This window comes from Fringilla coelebs, assembly GCF_963513975.1.
Source record: "Fringilla coelebs genome assembly, chromosome: 18".
NCBI classification, from domain to species: domain Eukaryota; kingdom Metazoa; phylum Chordata; class Aves; order Passeriformes; family Fringillidae; genus Fringilla; species Fringilla coelebs.
Genome location: NC_140044.1, coordinates 86589 through 105360, shown reverse-complemented (window position 1 = coordinate 105360; position 18772 = coordinate 86589). Strand labels below are relative to the sequence as shown.

Sequence of the window (18772 nt, the reverse complement as noted above, 5' to 3'; positions counted from 1 at the left end):
AAACAAAGCAAAAACAAAGCAACTCCTACAAAAACACTTTCTTTACAGACCTCTTGAAAGCGCAATGGCTAATTTTTGGTTTGTCTTTAAACAAATGATTTGTTTAAACAGCTCAAACACACAAAAAGAAAAGCCCTTCAAACAATACAGCATTAACTGGCTTTGGTTTTTTTATTTTCCTTAAATTATCTCTCTTTAGGAATAAAGAGCAGATTATCTATTTGTTTTAAACAATAAATGTCACAGAAAACCAAGAGAGAACCCAGTATTTCCTAGCATTGCCATTCCATGTGTGGAGAGGAAAGGGTTGAAAAATGGAAGATTGGCAAGGAGAGAGAAAAGGAAGTTGTTTTTAGAATTGTTTTCTCTCAAGGACCAACCAGGCACCGGGGAGATGTTAGCAAATACTCTGGCTGAGAAAATTCACATATTTTTGTTTGCTCTGGGATGTTGTCTGTCTACGAAGAAGAAACAGAATTTTCTCACAAAACATAGCAGGATGTAGTGAAAGACTTTTAAAAGCCTTTCCCAGAGACTTGGGCCTCTTGGTAAAGGTGGGGGAAGGGAAATAAGAGGATTTGGAGATCTGAAAGTACAGCCTGGTGAAGGACTGTGCATGCTCCAGGCCCTTTTGCTATGGAATGCAGGGCTCAGGCCTGGATGCTTTTTGCCCCTTCTATCATGAGCTTAGCAGCGTATGCGTCTCTGGTTTTTTGAATCCAGGATGATGGAATAAACCTTTGTACTTCCGCTGTGTGTTGTTGTTGCCTTGGTGTTACCTGCATGTATTCTGTTCACACACCATGTCACAGTAGTTCAGTTTTCCTAGTTTTATTTGTATACTGTATTTAATATCAAGCCTGCATTTTCACGTGGGGAATTCACTGCTGAAATCATGCACCAATTTTTTAAGCAGTGTTTTCAACCTAGTGTTAAGATCTATGTGGCTGTATCTATTCTCTCACCTTTCATCCGAAGAAAATACCTAAAATGACATCAAATCACTAAATGGAAAGCAAACCCCTATATTGATAAGCCCAAATGATTAGTTAGAAAACACACTGAGAAAGAAGTAACACCTGATTTACAGTAGAAATACAGCTCTGATTTAATGCTATCTGTGAGGTTCTGAAAAAATACTAAAGACAGATAAAGAGATCATGCAGAGTTACATTGTACCAAAGCACTGTTTTAGCTAGCAATCGTTTTTTTGTGCTGCAGAAACCAATCCAATCTGTAGCTAGGGAGGCTGATGAAGGAGAAACACTTGTCCTAATAAATGTTCTTCTACTCCTACAGCCATCAGGCAATTCAATGAGAAGCACTGTCAAAATAAAAGATCCACCCTCTCAATCATCTGCTGTTACATATGTAAGGCAACACAATTCCGTGTGCAAGTGATTCCATTCTGAAACATGAAGGAAGAGTAAATGTAGGAGCAAAAAATTACCTGCTGTCCCTGGAGCCTCTGCTGGAGCTGCATGCGTAGCTGTTTTGGTGTGTTGGTCCGGGGTCTCATCACATTTGCTCGGGGATGGATACTTTGCAGAGGAAAATTGCTCGGTTGGCTCATCTGATTCATCACTGAATTAAAAGACGGCTGTTGTCCCTGGATGTTACTAAAACTTCCTGGCATTGCTGGTCCTTGCCCTTGATAGGGTTGACTATATAACAAAGGCTTCTGGTCAATCATAACTGAAGATTCCTGACCTTGAAATGAATCTTGTTTGGGTTCCAAAGCTTGTCCCTTCAACAGAGACAGAAGTGCTTTCACTAGCAGTATATATAGAATTTCTAAAGTAGCAATAAAGCTAACCCAGCCATTTCTTGAGTAGAAAATAGCACGGACAGCTACTGTTAGTTCTGTCTCCAAACTAATGAAATAGCAAAAGTGATTTATAATAATAATTCTTTTTAAAATCAATTTTGCTGCACGCTGCATACACAGGCAGACCAGTGTCACCATTCAAGCCCAATTTTTACAAATGATGGTGTCATGTGGGTCTTAGAAACTTCCAAAGTACTCACAGAATTTCTTTTTTCTATTTACTAGCCATGCAAATTCAAGCTGGAACTGAAGGAGAGGGAAGCATCCACATCACTGACGGTAAATAATTCACAACCTAAGCTCAGCTGACAGCAGGCTACTAAGGAAACCCAACAGAATTCTCAGCTAATGGAATTATAATGAATTATGCCCCAAACTCCACCTATATATACCAAGGCATTATACAATAAACTTCTGTAAGAATATGCCACTTTGTATTTCTTGTCATGCACAAGAAATTTAATCCATACTGAGCTCCTCCATTGAAAATCACGAGTCAATATAAACATTTCCAAGGGAAATGTATGACAATGAAGATGAGGATGTGATGAGATGAAGTAAATGAGGAGGCCCTCTTGACTTTCTTTTCGAGTAATAAAATAATATTGGTCTTTGGAAAATAAATGGCCAAAATATCTGTTTACTTACTTGGTTTACAAGATCAGGAATTCCTAATGCTCTGTCAATTTCTTCCAGACTTGTGACATCTGTATTACTCAATAGTGTGTGCAGCTGATCCAGAAGTGCCCTTTCATCATTCTGGCCTTCCATATTTGGTGCCGTACATAAGAGATCATCCAAAGAGCTTCTAACTAATTGTCTATAAAGTAAAAAAACCCCACTAAAATCATAGGATCAATAAGGTTGGAAAAGACCTCCAAGATCATGGAGACCAACCTTTGAGGGAATACCACCTTGTCAACCACACTTAGAGCACTAAGAGCAACATCCAGCTGTTTCTTGAACACATTAGGAATGGTGTCTCCACCATCTCCCTGGGCAACCCATTCCAATGCCTGACCACTCTTTCAGTGAAGAAATTAATTACAACCACTACAAGGAAAATTACAGTTTTTATATAATATATTGACCTGGGTATGATTAAGTATTATAGTCAACCAGATAACCAAAGTAAGATTTAACAACTTAAGTTCAAAATTTATGTCCTAAAATGTCCAGTCACCTTCCATACATCCTTAAACACACATAAATTTTGTTTTCTCCTGGTTTTGCCATGTGTCACAGAGATATGATTTCAGAGGCTCCCATGTCTTTTTTCTGTGCCTCCCACTTCAAGGATTGATAGATTTTGTTAACAATGACTTTTGTGGAGCTGGGTTAAAAAATATCCAGTGTCAGATCACCAGCAAAAATGGAAACATTTCTGAAACGTTCCAGAAGTGGAATTCTGCCTCCCATCAGTTATCCCCATTGCGTATGCTACACAATTTTATTTCCCGGTCTTAAATTCTTCTGACAGCCAGTGAACAGCTGTATTTAAAATTACCTTAAAACCTTCCCCAATTCTACCTGTTTTGTGAACCCCGTGACACTTGCTCCATGGACATCATATTGTCAGGCCACAATCCAGGCTGGTTAGAAGGTCCAGGCTGTCCATAGGGATTACCTCCCATGTCAATGTTTATCTCATTTGGCCCTGCAAGGTAAAATACATTTGTGTATTTTTTAAAAACTGAAGGTCTCATCTTGCTCTCCTAGTGTTCAATTAGGATGATTGCACAAATTGTCAAGTAGCTTCATGAGCTTTCCATTATTATGTTTTACAGCATATACATACATGAAGTCACAGTCAAGAAAATTTCACATTTATAATAGATGACAGATTTAAATACAGCAGACAATGATCTAGACCTGCTACCCTGTTAGAGCAGAATTGCTATTTCTAATCCTTTAGTCTCTAAATAGGAGCATGAAAGACACAGCACCTTACATGGAAAAAACCCCAACAAAAATTCTGGACGATGACATCTGGGTACCAGCAAATACACACTCATAATGACATCAAAATTTGGCATTTTGAGTTCCAATACAGACTGGAAATTAAAAGAAACATAAAATACATAACATTTTGCTCTTTGGGAGTACTTTTTTCCCTCTACCTATCCAGGGACATACAGCACTACATAGGAGAGTTTATGTCATCCTATTATTTTCCAGCATCTGTATGAATCATCTAGCATCAATGATTTCTAGGAAGCTAAGCTGGAAAATTCTGACTTAATCAGGACTGCACAAATTTCTTCTGTATTTAATCTTATATCCATTTGTTGCATTGAAAAGAATAAGGCTATTTAAGGGAACTGGTGACTGCCCTGGTAGCTTTCCATTATAAGAAAGGAATGCTGTCTATTTAAGCTGGTTTGGGGCATACTGGTATTGGCATAGTAGACTGGAGAACTTCAGCTCTAAACTAAACCTTTGTTAGACATATTAAACAGAAAAAACTCACAGGCTTTAAGACTGTTCATATTTTAGATATACAGGTTATTTTCTCTCATGCACATAAGAATACTTCGAAGAAAAACAGTATTTGCCATGTGGCTTTATATGAAATTTGGCTACTCCATGTAAAAAGAATTTTGAACTACTTGAGAGAAAAACTTTAAAAGACATTGATTACCAAGAAGTTAACAGGAAAAAAAAAAAGGCATCCATATCAAATAGGATGAATTAAATCAACCACAATGCTACTATCTTTACCTATGGAATCATAGATGCCATTTAGCGCCTGGCATTAAGCAAAGAAGTAGTGCACTAAAGAAACAGAAATTATCCCCCCACCCAGTCTCAAGACCCAGAAGAAATTATCTGTGTATGAGACGTACAGCACCAGAAGAAAACAAGAACATCACCAAAAAGTCATCAAATGTCACAGTCAAGGAACAATAAAAGTCTCTACCTCAAAAAGCCTTTAAATTAAAATCTAGCATTATACCAATAGTGCAAAGATTATTATGATGAATCCTTACTAAGAAACCAGGGAAATAGTGCTATGTGGGACAATAAGAAGTTAAGAACTTACTCATATGAATCATTTGCTGTTGCTGCATTGGCTTATTACCAGGTATGCTGTTAGAGCGAACAGGCAGCCCAGACATAGAGCCAGCCTCTGGGGTCCTCGGAAGGGTTGAACTAAATTCAGGTCCTGCTCTCAACACTGCAGCAGAACTTGCAGATTCTAATCCGTTCACTTTGGAGTTTGGCAAACCCCAGTCTCCTGGCTGATGCTGATTCATTGCCACATGTCTGTGGGGAGCACTTGCTATAATGAAGAGCAGAAAAGACAAATATTTATTATCTGGAGTACATTATGTATTTTGGTTTATGAATTATTTTGCTATTTCCTGCAGGTGCACCTGCTAATGTCAGAGCTAATGACTGACATCCTACAAAAGCATCTAGAGCTCACCATGCCAAGTTCTAAATCGTACAAAAAACTATATGAGTCTAAATATACATAAAATTCATAATGACTGGCTGCCACTGAACTGTTCTTGTTTCTATATATCAAAAGCACATGTTAAACTAAAAACTCAAAATAGTAAAAAATAATATAACTACTTATGGTAAAGTACTAGTGATGACACAGGTAGTAAACTGTTATGTTCTTATCATTTTGGCTAACATAATAATTCAGAAGTATTAATGATGGTAAAATTAAAATTCTTTAATGTTAAAGTTTCTTCTAACTGAAATTTGTATTTTAGTCTTGCAACTTTTTTTACATTAAAGCTATTTCCTTTACAATGAGAGCTGTTTGTATACAACCAACAAACCCAGATTTGCTCCAAAATTTTCTTGGTTTTCAATCATTCTTGGACTTCCACCCATCAAGTTTTGCTTTTGTAACATGGAGAACGCATTGACACTCCTCACTGAAGCACCTGAGCCCATAGGGCTGTCTAAAGACATGGCTCTGTTAAAAGGTGGGCGAGTAGTCTGCACAGACTGGGGACTCTTCACACCTGTTAAAGAATTAAAAGATGCTTGCAACTGTACATTTTAAATAAAATATGCTATTAAATTAGTCTCATCTCTTTATGAACTCATACACTTGATCTTACTCAAGCCAGGAACAGTTATGTTGCCTATGTTTTCATAACAAAAATTCCCATTTTGAACATATAGTTAGGACCTTTTGCGCAATAAGTCAAAGGCAGTTCCCTGTGGCCTACACAATAAAAATAACTCCCTTTTAATTTAAGTTCTGCAATGACATGGCGTGTTCCTGAGCACAGCGTCCTCTATGGACAATTAACATACAAATCACTGTGCTTCACGGCCAATAGTGTTAGTGACTTTACATGTCCTTGTACCTGGTTTTATATTTTTCATTATCCATGTTTCACTTTCTTTGGTTATCTCAGCAATCCATTGCCCTATATAATCAAGAGATGACCAGCGTCATGACAGAAAGCAACAACTGCCATGACGCTGGTTTATCAGCTGGGTTATCCTCCCCTCCTACTAAGGAAGGGCATTCCTTTTGATGTCAAGGAGGAGTAGTGATTAGAATTTACTGGCCACAAGATATTTTCACACAGAATAAGAAAGAAATTAAAAGCTTGTCACCGATTCCATATTGTATCCCTAGTCATCACTGAGGGATAAAAATTCTCAATTTTAATTTACAGCTCACAAAAAAATCTTTCCTGATGACTTGTCTCTGAGAAATCTACATTAGACAAAGCCAGAATAAACCATAAAACAAGGAACTGAATGTTATTAATTGTGTATATAGTAGGCGAGTGCTGTCAAGACAGCTAATAGTGTACATAATTAGCCTATGAAAGCATAATTAGCTATTTTGCATTATATTTGTCCTTGAAGATATAAGAGATGAAGAAGGTATTCTTTAAGGGTATGAGGATGCATTATGTTTACATCAGGTAAGAAGAAAACCCTACTTTTAAAACCCAGGGGGTAGATTTAATTCCTTACCCAACAGGGCATTTCCTTGAAATAATGCTTGCTTTGTTCCAGGGTTATTTCCATTTGCAGACATAGCATTATTGTAACACTCTGAACTAGTAAGATCACCTAGAATTGCATCCAAATTATCCAAGTCTCCATTCATCTGAAAATGACGCAGTAAAATACCAAGGTTATTTACTCTCATGTGGCTATGATTAAATTTTTACTTAGATCCTTGCTAATCTTAAAATATAAGACTGGGAGACAAATGTTTTAATTCACTGGCACTATCTGGAGCTACCTTTTCACTTCCAAAGATATTCAGATGCCATTTAGATACCTTTTTCCAAGAGATTTTCTTTGGGTAATTTTGAGAATTAGCAGAAAACACACATAACTAAAATGAAAAGCGCTTCTGAATATAAATATTTCAAACATCACAAGTTACGAAGATAAAAACACTAATGATAGTGAACAACATCGAGAATGTGTACCATCATACACAAAAAGCTAATTGTGAATACTGCAAGACATGAAAATTACGCACAGGTGTTTCCCGTCAGCCGGAGCCCTAACTTTCTTTACAAATTTGTATTTAAATCAGATAGAGCTTCAATAGAAAATAATTCATATATAGTGGATCGGCATCTTCATGAAAGAAGCTTTTCTGAATACCTTAATTACATCTCAGGAGCAAGTACTGAAACTACATGTTGTGTACTACTACAGAGTTGATAGTGACTTTTCCATAAGTAGTATTCAAACAATGTTGTAAGGTGTTTTAGAGTGCTATAAGGTGTTTTATAATCAGCCAGTAGGCAATAAAAAAAAAAAAGTGGTGGTTTTTTGTTGGTTTTTTTTTTAGTTTACCCAGTTATTACTGATTTGGGAAATTCAAGGTCTTAGAAATCTATATATCTTCAGTCAATTCTGCCATTTGTAGTTATTTACTACGAAGTTCCAAATCTTAGGACTTAAATATAAAAACGTTATATGCAGATTATAATTTTAAGGACATCTGTTCCTAACAAGTGTACTGCTGATTTCAGAATAGTTGCTCCATGGTGCTAGTTTTCTAGTTTTCTGTATCATGACATTTCTCAGAATTCCAGCTCTAGAATTTATGTATTTGTATTTATTTATACAAATTATATATACATTTATACATGTTATTATGTATTTATTTGAATGCTGGATATAATTTTTTTCCCCTCATTTAAAGAAAGAAAAATAGTGCTAAAACCAATGAATGAACAAAACCAAATCATGGCTATTTCAAGTATTACACATTTTTGTGTATTGTTTATATTTTCAAAACAAAATCATGTTTTACCTTTTGCTCTTGCATTGCCAACTAAGTACAGAGGCAGTTACGGGCCCATTTCCTACTAAGTCATAAAAGCAAACATGTGCTAAGATCTAATTGTAAGGAATAATGTGCAAATATTACCTTAATCATACCATAACTTAAAAACATTAGTCCAGGACTTCAGGACATCAGATTTGGTTACATATATCTATCCTGCAGTTCTTTTTGCTTGTTCTTTTTCATTCACAATTAAACCCGAGTTTATTGTTTCACATCATTTCCACAGAACCTTTTTAGAAATGTTCACACATGCACACTGTAGAGTGTTCTATATTTAGTAATTCACTTAATAACGAAATATTGGTTAGCTCACTGACACAATTTTACATACTGTACCTGCTCTGCTGGCTCCATTTTTATTTTCATCTCTTTTTCTTGACTTGAAGTAGGAATTGTAGAACTTGTGCATTGTCCCATCTTATTATCCACACCTTCTACTTTAGGCTTCAACTCTTTGGAAAGCGGTTCCTTAATATCATCTTTATCTAGTAGATATCTTAGTAAAGCATTGTTTTCTTTCTTCTTTGGGCTTAGTTGTTCCTGTTTGACAGTGCCTTCTCCACAGGAGGTTGAGTTACTAGCATCGTGATATGTGTCTTTACCAGTAGCTTCAGCTGTGATCTTGGCCACCTCTGCTGGAGAATTACCATTCTGCAACAATTTATGCAAAATCCTGTGCTTCTCTTGCAGGAGCGATCCATGCATGTTTGAGGAGGAAGATACCCCTGCAGATGTTGATGAGGAAACTCCTGAAGGACTGGTAACGCTGGTAGAAGATTCTTTACAATTTGAGTCTAAAGGCGAGTTTGATGCTGTAGAATGTCCTTTTTCATCTGAGGAGCATGTAAGTAGCTGAAGGAGTTTTTTATGTCCTTTGCTCTCAGATGGTCCTCTCTGACTTTCAGACGCCTCCAGATTTCCCTCTTTACTATCTTTTTCACTAAAGAGATCTCTGCTGTTTGACTGGCAGATGGAACTTTCCACTTGGTTTTGTTCACAATACAAACCAGAAGGGCTTTTGGAGTCCTGGGTACTTGTTTTAATTTGCTGAGTTACACTAATGTTTGGGGAATTATCCACTTTTGGACCCGGTGAAGAAAGTGTTGATAAAAGGGAATTTCCAACACCCTCACTAATGGCTTGCAGAGCACTAAGAGAACTGCTAGAAAAAGTGCTGTTGCTAGTGTTGCTGGCAGATCCCATTGGCGAGTGCATACCTGTATCATGTGACAGAGATCAAATTTATTAGATTACAGTACTGCCTGTATGTAATCTTCCTTTGGATTATGTATGATTGCCACATTGAGTTAATACACGAAGTATATCAGGTATACTACATTCAAGTGACACATATAGGGTCATATAGAACAGTTAAAATGGATGAAAGATGAAATTCAGATAAAAGTGAGAAAAAATAGCTTGAAATAAAAACAGAGCTTATAGCAAAAATAAAATACCTGTAACTGGAGAATACTGGTGTGAACTCATTTTTGGACTCCCTCGATTCCTAGGAGATACCATTGGATTCTGTTGGCTGGAAGTTAAGCCAGGACTGCCATGTGGTGGGCTACTTATATTTAACCCAAAACTGTTACTCTGATAAGCAGAGGACTGCATGCCAGTTCCAGAGTTCACTGGCCCCATATTCCCAGGGCTTCCATATCGAGGGCTGGTGAGCTGGCCCACTGCATTGGGATCTCCCATCCCATAGTTTCTGTTCTGCATTGGCATGGCTTGACCAGGTGACATGTTCATAAGACCATTAACAGAATTTGTGTTTCCAGTCACAGGTGTTCTGATGTTTTGCCCAACAGAATTAGGATTTGGCCGATATCCATTTTGTTCTCTGTAAATTCAACATCAACCCCAGAAAGCCAAAGAAAACAAATTAAAACCTTATTTGGAATTATGTGGTACAAATACATTATTAATTACTCGCCCAAATATTTTTTCCAAAAAAGAGCAGAGAGAATTCAAGCTTCCACAAAAGCAGAACTAAGCCATGACATTCATTTATTCACTACAGAAATGTTTGGTCCTTTGAGTTTGTTTGAAAGCTTTGAGTTATAAGCACATACAGTGTCACTGCCTCAAAATCAACAATCAGATTATTAATCAGATTTATCTATTTTAAGATCCTCCTTCCTTCATTCCTTCCCTGAGTCAATGCCTGACACCATTCTACTCTGCCCATTAACAGTGTGCGACCCTGAACAAGCTCAGTTACTAATTTTTCAGCATCTGGACGCACTCTAATGCCAGAAGGAGACAGATTGCCTCCAAAGTGACATTTCAATTATTTTTGCAAAGAACAAGAACAGATCATAGGAAATGCTACCTAAGGTACATTTCAGTTATGGATTATGCATCTGAGAGGGTTTTGTTGTCTTTTCAATTGGTCTGCAAAAGCCTGTGACTGAGCATTTTCAGTGTTTCATCAATGCTAGCACAAAAGACTAATAGAAACATAGCATAGGCTTTGAGCAGGTATTGAGAAAAAAATTCTCTTTTGACTGCAACTGTCTTTCTGCCACATAGTTAAAATGGGACTCTGTAAGGTTTACACATTTATTTGTAAGCTATGCAGCTCTGTTTCCCAAATTATTCCTCATCTGAGTTTTAATTTTACTATGCTATTTTTCTCAGGTTGTCTTCAAGGTCAGATGTATTTTTTTAAACTGTGACACTTAAATCATAAACAGATACTACTAAGTTCACCTTTGAAGGAAGTGGGTAGAGACAAATCCATGGCGGTCATTAGTTACAGGATTTCGAAAGAGTTTACTCTTCGTTTGTGCTGTCACTATTGTACCATCCGCTAAAGAAAATCTATACAATGGGGTTTCAGCATGACCTTGCGTATAAGCTGTAAAGGGAATACACAAATATAGCTAATATTTAAAATCTCAAGAATTATTAGTATGAATTATAAGACATTTTTGACATAATGCCTTTCATTTACTGAAGATTACCCCCCCAAAACACAAAAAAGTTTAAAAATAAATAAATGAATAAAGAAATTTATGAATAAATGAATGGATAAATAAATAAATAAATAAATAAATAAATAAATAAGACCTACTCAAAACATATATAGAGAAACAAGAAGTATTCCACTATTTCTCCTCTATCAATAGAGGGAAGATAATAGCAAACAAGATTATTTTGATACTGCAATATTTTGTGCTCACCAGACACAACTGGCAAAGTTCTGCATTTGTTAACAGACTTCCAAGGCTAGATTATAGAGTCCATGGCTCCTGCTTGGGGAAGAATTTTTAAGTTTGCTTCAATCAAAAAATTGTGGAAACTACTGGTTTTAAATTGCGCTTCAAGTCCCTTGTTATTTAGGATTCATTTGATCAGTTATGTTGAAGAACTTCAAACGGAATGGAAAATCCATTTTCTGACAGTATGAGTTTCTCTTTATTTAACATCTCCTGTGCTTGAATTACTTTGTAAATCCTTCAAAAAGACTCGAGTTTGGAATAATTAGAAAACATTACTGAATGTCTTTCTTGCTGAAGACTGTGGCTGTACTTCATTTATCTATCAAGGTTATCATATTAGCATTAGAAAATATGTGGCACTAGAACACTGAAAATATTTTGAGCCCTGTGTCTTGAGAATAAGAAAAAAGCATCAAGACAACTGTTATCACTTTCAGAGGGCGATAACATTCTTTCCTTTGTTCTTTAACAAAGGAAAGAATGAAATAAAATAACATCAAACTAACATTAACCAAAAATAACAATATAATGATAATTAAAGATGACATATCATCATAGAAATAGAATTGTCTCTGTCATTGCTGTATCCATCTGTGGAAAAAACAGCTTCCTTGAGGACCCTAGATCATGTATCTGGTATTTCCATGTTGATTTCCAAAACAAACACACTGAAAAAACCAAACAACTTCCAGCAGAATTCCTCAATCTCAGAAGGTCATCCTCCTTCACCTTGGAAATGAATCACAGTAATTAACAAAAACCATGGAAAAAAAGGAACACAGGCAGAATCAAGTTTGGTTTTTTTTGTTGTTGTTTTTTTTTTTTTTTCAGAAAAAAATGCAGCTCCTAGGAGAAGCAATGTGACCAAAACATTGTAAACTGATTTTTACCTTCATGATAGTGGCGTTTATTTGACCATGACTGCCCGTCATTGTGGCATAAGAATCTCTGAATACAGCGACGAATTATATCTTCAAAGCCAGGTCTCATGGAAGATCGTAATGAGTTTGTATCAATGTTGACAAGCTTGCCTTAACAGGAAAGAAAATATACAAGTTAAACTCTTCATGACTGTGACAATTCTTTTTGTATAAATATGGTACATTTCCTAAGGCTGCAATACAACCCTTTTAATCATCAAATTCTGAGCCTACAGAAGTTACATTTATGAATTATCTGCCATGAGAGAATATGATGCTGCTTGTTAAAGCACCACTATTCAAAGGGATTTATGTAACTGAGTAAGAGGAAGTTAATCCCCCACAGGTCAATGTCAGAGCTTTAGAAAACAGTAACTTACATCTCTGGTTACGGGCACCTAAGGGATGCACACAGAGTAAAATTTTTAAAAATAGCAACCAACTACATCAAAAGAACATCATAAAGACAAAGTCCCATTTAGATTATACAACTCTATCAATTTAAACAGCATAAGCCACTTCAAACATTACCTCACGTATTGTATAAAAATATAAACATTCTAAAGGACTTCCAGCTATGACCTAAAATACATCTTCCACGTAAAGGAAAGCAGAACGACAACCACTTGAAATGCTGGCCAAAACACAAGCAATGGTTTTTACCAACCCACCAAACAGTAACATAGAGAAGAAAATGCCTCCCACAGATTTTATTGCACCTCACTAGCAACAATGGTATATTGTAAAAAGCAGCTGGGAATTCTCAATATGAATTTTGTTAGTCCATATACAACATACACACTCCATTTATTTAAAACAAGAGCACATGGACAAAGAAGACTCCTTCATACCTTCCTCCTGGGTATACTTCCTACCTGAAAGATCATGTCTTGTAATAAAGCTCTCTGGATTCACTGGAAATACCCTTTCTGCAGTTGCAATACGACGCGCCACACAAATCATGCAGGACTGCAAATCTGTATTTAAAAAAATGTTTCTTCTTTCATCATCTCATGTTTTACTGTGTTGAAGAATCTAATGAAGTAGCTGAAGCATCTTTTGTTGTTACAATGGAAGTACAGAGAGTAAGGATTAAAGCTGCTGCTTTCTTGAAAATGGTTTGCTAAACACCAAAGAGCTTTTTACAGAAATTTCTATCCATGACAATTCCACAAAAATTCCTACCTTCCCCCTCTTCCATCATAGCTCTTGGCTGCGATAAAGCGAAGCACTGCATAGTTTCATATCTTTGACGTATATCCTGGTAGCCACCTACATCTTCAAAGAGGTCATGAGAGCTTTTCACCATCATCCGGCAATTGAATGTATGGCTCTTCTGCCTAGGCGCTTCATTACTCCAAGGAACTCCATTAACTTAAAAGAACACAATAAGAATTCATATAGATTTTCAGATACAATCAACTCATAACTGATTCTTCTTAATTTAGATACCCTGTTCGTAGATTAAAGATAATAAAGAATATTTTAACATGCCTTCTCAATATACCATCAATATAGCTTGGTATAAAAATAGGAATATTGAGAACCAAGTAAAAAAACACTCTTTCTTTTGCATGACACTTTCAGTCACTTGAAGGAGTGCTGGGAAGTCATTCACATATTTTAAAAACAAGCAGTTCCTTCAGCCAGCCTTGTGGTATCAGGGAAGTTGTTCCTTTAGTGTCGCTCTTTTAAAGTTACAAGTAAACAAAATGCAAAGGCTAAAGTTAAGTGTGATTTTCCAGCACATTTCTTTCTGATGGCATGTTATTGTAAAAACACAGTAATATTTATCAAGATTAAGATATTCTTGTAGTAAAATATTCTTTATATAAGTAATATGTTTTGAAAGGTTATCCTTTATGAGCTATATGTGTCTTTGATTGTTTTCATATAGTCTAGTAAGTGTAGTAGATAACCTTTTATTACCTGAAGATTTAGGTACGTTTTTAAGAAAGTCCTTCCGGTCCTCTTCATGTAAGATACCATATACACTTGTATTAACTAAATCTTCTTGTTTATACTGCAGGTACTGTGTGACATTTTCTGATACAAATACTATGTTCCCATCTCGATTGACAACAAAGAGGAAGCCATCCAATGCCTAAATATTAACATGACAACATATCGTGTAAGACATATTGACTAATTCTCAACATAATTTAATTTAAAAACTGTGTGGGTGATAAATGTAAATTTAGAATATATTCACTTATTTTCAAGGATAGAGATGAAGTTTTAAATTCTTCTTTGAGGAAAAGTGTGTCTGGTAGGGAATTATTTAAATAATAGTAATTAATATGTCCATGTGATATTCCATTCAGCTTTCACATTGATAACCAGCCTTCTTGTTTCATTCTTGATTCATATGAACACTAGATCATGAATTTTTACCATTAATTTAATAGTTAGCAAATTGAAACAAGAAATTCAGTAGAAACAAGCAGAGAGTCATGAACATGAAGACATTTCCACTATCAAGTGATGAGATAGGAGGATCTAGCCAAACACTGTATGTTCTTAACTGAAAGAGAAATTCAATATCTATGTAAAAAAACTAAACTTCAAGAATGCTTTCATGAACTTGTAAATACCAGATTGGTTATCTAGGCATAAAGAAAGGCTATCTGCTATGTACTTTTGTTTACTATTAATCTTGGGTTATTTTACTTGATGGCAACATTCATTTAAAATGCTTCATAATTTAGTAATACAAATGCTGACACACACATAACAAACCTCTCCTTGCAAAAACTCCTCCATTTAATGTCTATCCCCTACAAGAAATAAAGTATCCCTTGTACAAATAAGCACTGCTTCAGTAGTAATTTGCTAATGAAGCATAGGAATATTAGAAAAAGTCAAAGGCTATTCTATTTCCTTTTACAGAGAATTTCAGCAAAATTAAGAAAACATTATAGATTTTATTCCTGAACCTTTCAAACATACTTCTGCATGGTGCTTGCATACTATTTTATTACCACAGGATTGCATACTTTATTGTAATATTTTCCCCTGCCGTGTTTGGTTCCATAGGGGTTTACTAGGGCCTAATTTGTACTTGCCTGTAATAAAAGAGGCCCCAATGAATCCTTGTCAATAACTCCTTGACCCGTGGATGATACGTCAGCTTTCTGAACATCATCATCATTAGAAACTGCTTTTCCTGAAAGCCAAAAGATACATTTCCGTAAAGCAACTTTTCATGTAATAGCCACATTTTAATATTGTGAGCCAGATCCTAGGGAGAGTGTGAAATAAAGGCAAAAAGAAGCACAAATGAGAGAGGAGGGCTCATATACTGTTGGTCACTAAGACCAGAAAATATCTCATGGCCACATAATGCCAAAGTCTTTGCTCATATAAATTGACTTGGCAGTTGAAGCTGACATGATGAACTTGCTTTGTGAACATTTCTTGTTTTTCACTGTCTGATGAATACCTGCTGAGTCTTTCATTAGACATTAAAAACACTCACATATCTCTTTCTTATGGTTTTATTTTGATCACCTCATTATCATTGGTCACAGTCTTCAGATGCCATCACCACTGTTCTACAAAAAGGCTTTGATCGTGTTAACAGCTGGGTGCCTGTACGTGTATATACGTTGTGCATGCGTATAATAAAGTCATATTATAGAATCAAAATATCCTAAGTTAATTTATCACAGGGGAAAGTGGAATGGGAATCCATGCCATGCAGCAGAATTACAGAAAAAACACCGTGAGTTTTATTTTGTGGTACTTGCTGGCTGGTTAAGTAGACCACAAGAGGAGTACAACATCTCAATCTACAATGAAATATTAGAATGCACTCAATGATACTACAAAAAACCTTAAAAACAGAAGATGATTTTTGAAAATTGTTTTTAGCATACGATGTGGCAATCTACCGCAACACATAAGATACACACAGCATATTCCATTTTTCTAATACTTTACTGCCCAAATGACACATATAAGCTTGGGAGGCTAGTCATTGGGAGGTGGAGATGGGGGTGGAGCGGTGTTTAAAAAAATAAATGATATATACTCCTCACTTTATATTTCAAAACATGGGTTTTGCATATACCTGTCAGTTAAAAAAAAGTATTATATCACTTAGGTTTACCCTAGCTGACAGAATTTACCAAGATATGATGCACTGTTTCTTTCTCCTTTGTTGAGTTGGCTATATTCTGAGTACATGCAATCACACTAAAAAAGTGATTTTAAAAAATCCATAAAAATCACTATCTTTGATTGGAGGCTTGCCCATAAGAAAAGGATAGGTTTTCTTGAAGTGAAAGGCAATGGCATGTATTCTTCATACCAGAGAGTATTTGGTATAGAGTACAAGCATATGGTAGAGTACCATGTCCTCTTTTTTTAACTTGGCTGTGGTACAAAACTGGTAAGAAAGGCCATGCAAAGTTTTAAAATCCTGATTCCCAATAAAAAGTGATGATAAATACTTGCTTACTTTTAAATAGAAAGGTTTAAGGTTTGAATCAAGTCAAAGTCCAAAGACCTGTGCAGTTATATGCTATTGTGAAAAACACTACTCAATTTCCTAAGTAACTATTGCTACAAAAAAAGAATCACAATGAAATTAAACTATTAATTTTGACTTAGCAGGGAATTGTACCTTGCTCTTTTATTTGTCGAATCTGTCTCACAGTTTCCTTTAAGATAGCACATTTGTCTGGTTTGACATTGAAATTGTCAATGTCACTCAGATTAGCAGATATCAGCTCAGCCAGTTCTTCAATGTATTTGCTTTCCTGCTCACGTCGACGCTTCTCACCGCTGCAGACCAGACTAGGAATCAAAAGCATTATTTTGTATACTCATATACCATCCTCTAGAAAACCTGTGCTCACTCTGTGGACAATAATGTACTTCACTTAACACCCACCCATTAAACCTAGGCAGTAGTTATTCTTCCAGCAAACATGAATCTGAAGGGCAAATGTGTGTGTTTTGTTACACTGCTGTTTGGTTTGGGGTTTGTGTTTGGTTTGCATATTTTTTAAGAATTTAAAGTACAAATTGATATCAAGAGAACAGAAGAAAGCTATTAATAAAAAAAATCCTCCTGTTTTTACTTTTACTCTACTGTCAGATTTAATGAAAAGAACGGCTGCTTTTGTAATAAAATTGTAGCACTCATACAGAAAGTATATTTTAATCTTAGAAATTGCTTTACAGTTGCTTAAAATTTACTAGACAAACAAAATTGAATTTTAGTGTTCTTTTACTCCCTTCAGTTTGATTGTAAAGAGATGATTACAGAAGGTGATACCTCATAAATTTCTAGGCATCTAAATGCCTAAATGCCATCTCAACATGCAAGAAAAGCAGAATTTCAGACAATCTAATGTTGCTGGATAAAATGTCTCTCTCAAATTCTTTTTCCTACCCAGGTTCATGTGCTGAGTAAAGAGACTGTCTACAGCCTAAACCAACAGGGAGAAATGTCATACACAATATGGCAAGAATAGAAAAAGAAGGACTCAGGGCAGGGGTAAGAATGGACACATCAAGGTAATTGAAAGAGAGTAATGATTCTTTGAGAAGAAACCAAGTGAAGGAGTTAGAAAAGTATGCATGGACCAACATCGGAGAGAACAAACACATGACAAAGCAAGACCTTGAAAGATAAAGAAAGCAAATGAAGGGTGACAATCTGAAAAAGAACTCCTGCATGAGAGACACTGTAGAAAGGGAAAGAGAAAATGGAATGGAGGACACTCATAAAAACACACTGGGATGCAGTGGAAGCATTTAATGATGAAGGCAATTGGCATGAGGCACTGGGGATGTATATATAAAAGGGACAAATATTAGTACACACAATGCCTGACAACGAATTTAAGACAAGTTAATACTCTATGGGAAGAAGAAACATGAAAGAAAAAAGAATCTTAATGTGGTGGAGAGCAATGAAGCTCGTGGGGAACAGAAAACTGAGTCCCTCAGACAACAGTATCTGAGAGAGTTGGGTGAGGGGCAGGAAGATAGCACAGATTGCCAAAATTTAAGATTAACTTAAAAGAAACGGAAGTACAAACAAACCAGCAAAATGCTCAACTTCTCGCAGTATTCTTTGATAAATGTAACTGCCTGAAATGAGGCCTGTCAAACCAATGACCAGATATAAGATGATGCCTTTAAAATTCCTGCGAAGCAAGAGGTTTTTCTTCTCTTCCCTTGTAATCACAACTTCAAATGGGATTCCTTATCTAATGGAATGTATCCCTGCCCATGACAGGGGAACTGGAACGAGATGATCTTTAAGGTCTACTCCAACTCAATGCATTCTATGATATGTCCACTGTAATAAAATTTCCACATGAGTCTAATTATAAAGCACAGTTCATCAACAACACCTAATAGTAAAGTTACCTATCTTCACAACAGAAGCTGGCCTAGAGACTTTTTCAACTAAACAAATTCCTTAGTTAGAACTTACTCTAAATTGCAATGCAAATTTGAAAAGTATTTTTAT

General features: G+C 35.9%; 1 protein-coding gene across 2 annotated transcripts in view; it reads right to left on the bottom strand.

The window, feature by feature from the left end:
• NCOA3 (nuclear receptor coactivator 3) overlaps positions 1-18772 on the bottom strand; it is a 52877-nt gene that overhangs the window by 2854 nt on the left and 31251 nt on the right. For both annotated transcript variants that reach the window (XM_084217622.1, XM_084217623.1), the window contains 15 exons: positions 16910-17082; positions 15348-15448; positions 14212-14386; positions 13468-13656; positions 13158-13259; positions 12253-12393; positions 10851-10998; positions 9590-9978; positions 8469-9349; positions 6791-6926; positions 5626-5814; positions 4872-5111; positions 3359-3485; positions 2477-2648; positions 1451-1747 (listed from right to left, as the gene is read on the bottom strand). In XM_084217622.1, coding sequence (XP_084073748.1) covers positions 1451-1747; positions 2477-2648; positions 3359-3485; positions 4872-5111; positions 5626-5814; positions 6791-6926; positions 8469-9349; positions 9590-9978; positions 10851-10998; positions 12253-12393; positions 13158-13259; positions 13468-13656; positions 14212-14386; positions 15348-15448; positions 16910-17082 — 3460 coding nt within the window. The remainder of the gene's footprint in view (positions 1-1450; positions 1748-2476; positions 2649-3358; positions 3486-4871; positions 5112-5625; positions 5815-6790; positions 6927-8468; positions 9350-9589; positions 9979-10850; positions 10999-12252; positions 12394-13157; positions 13260-13467; positions 13657-14211; positions 14387-15347; positions 15449-16909; positions 17083-18772) is intronic.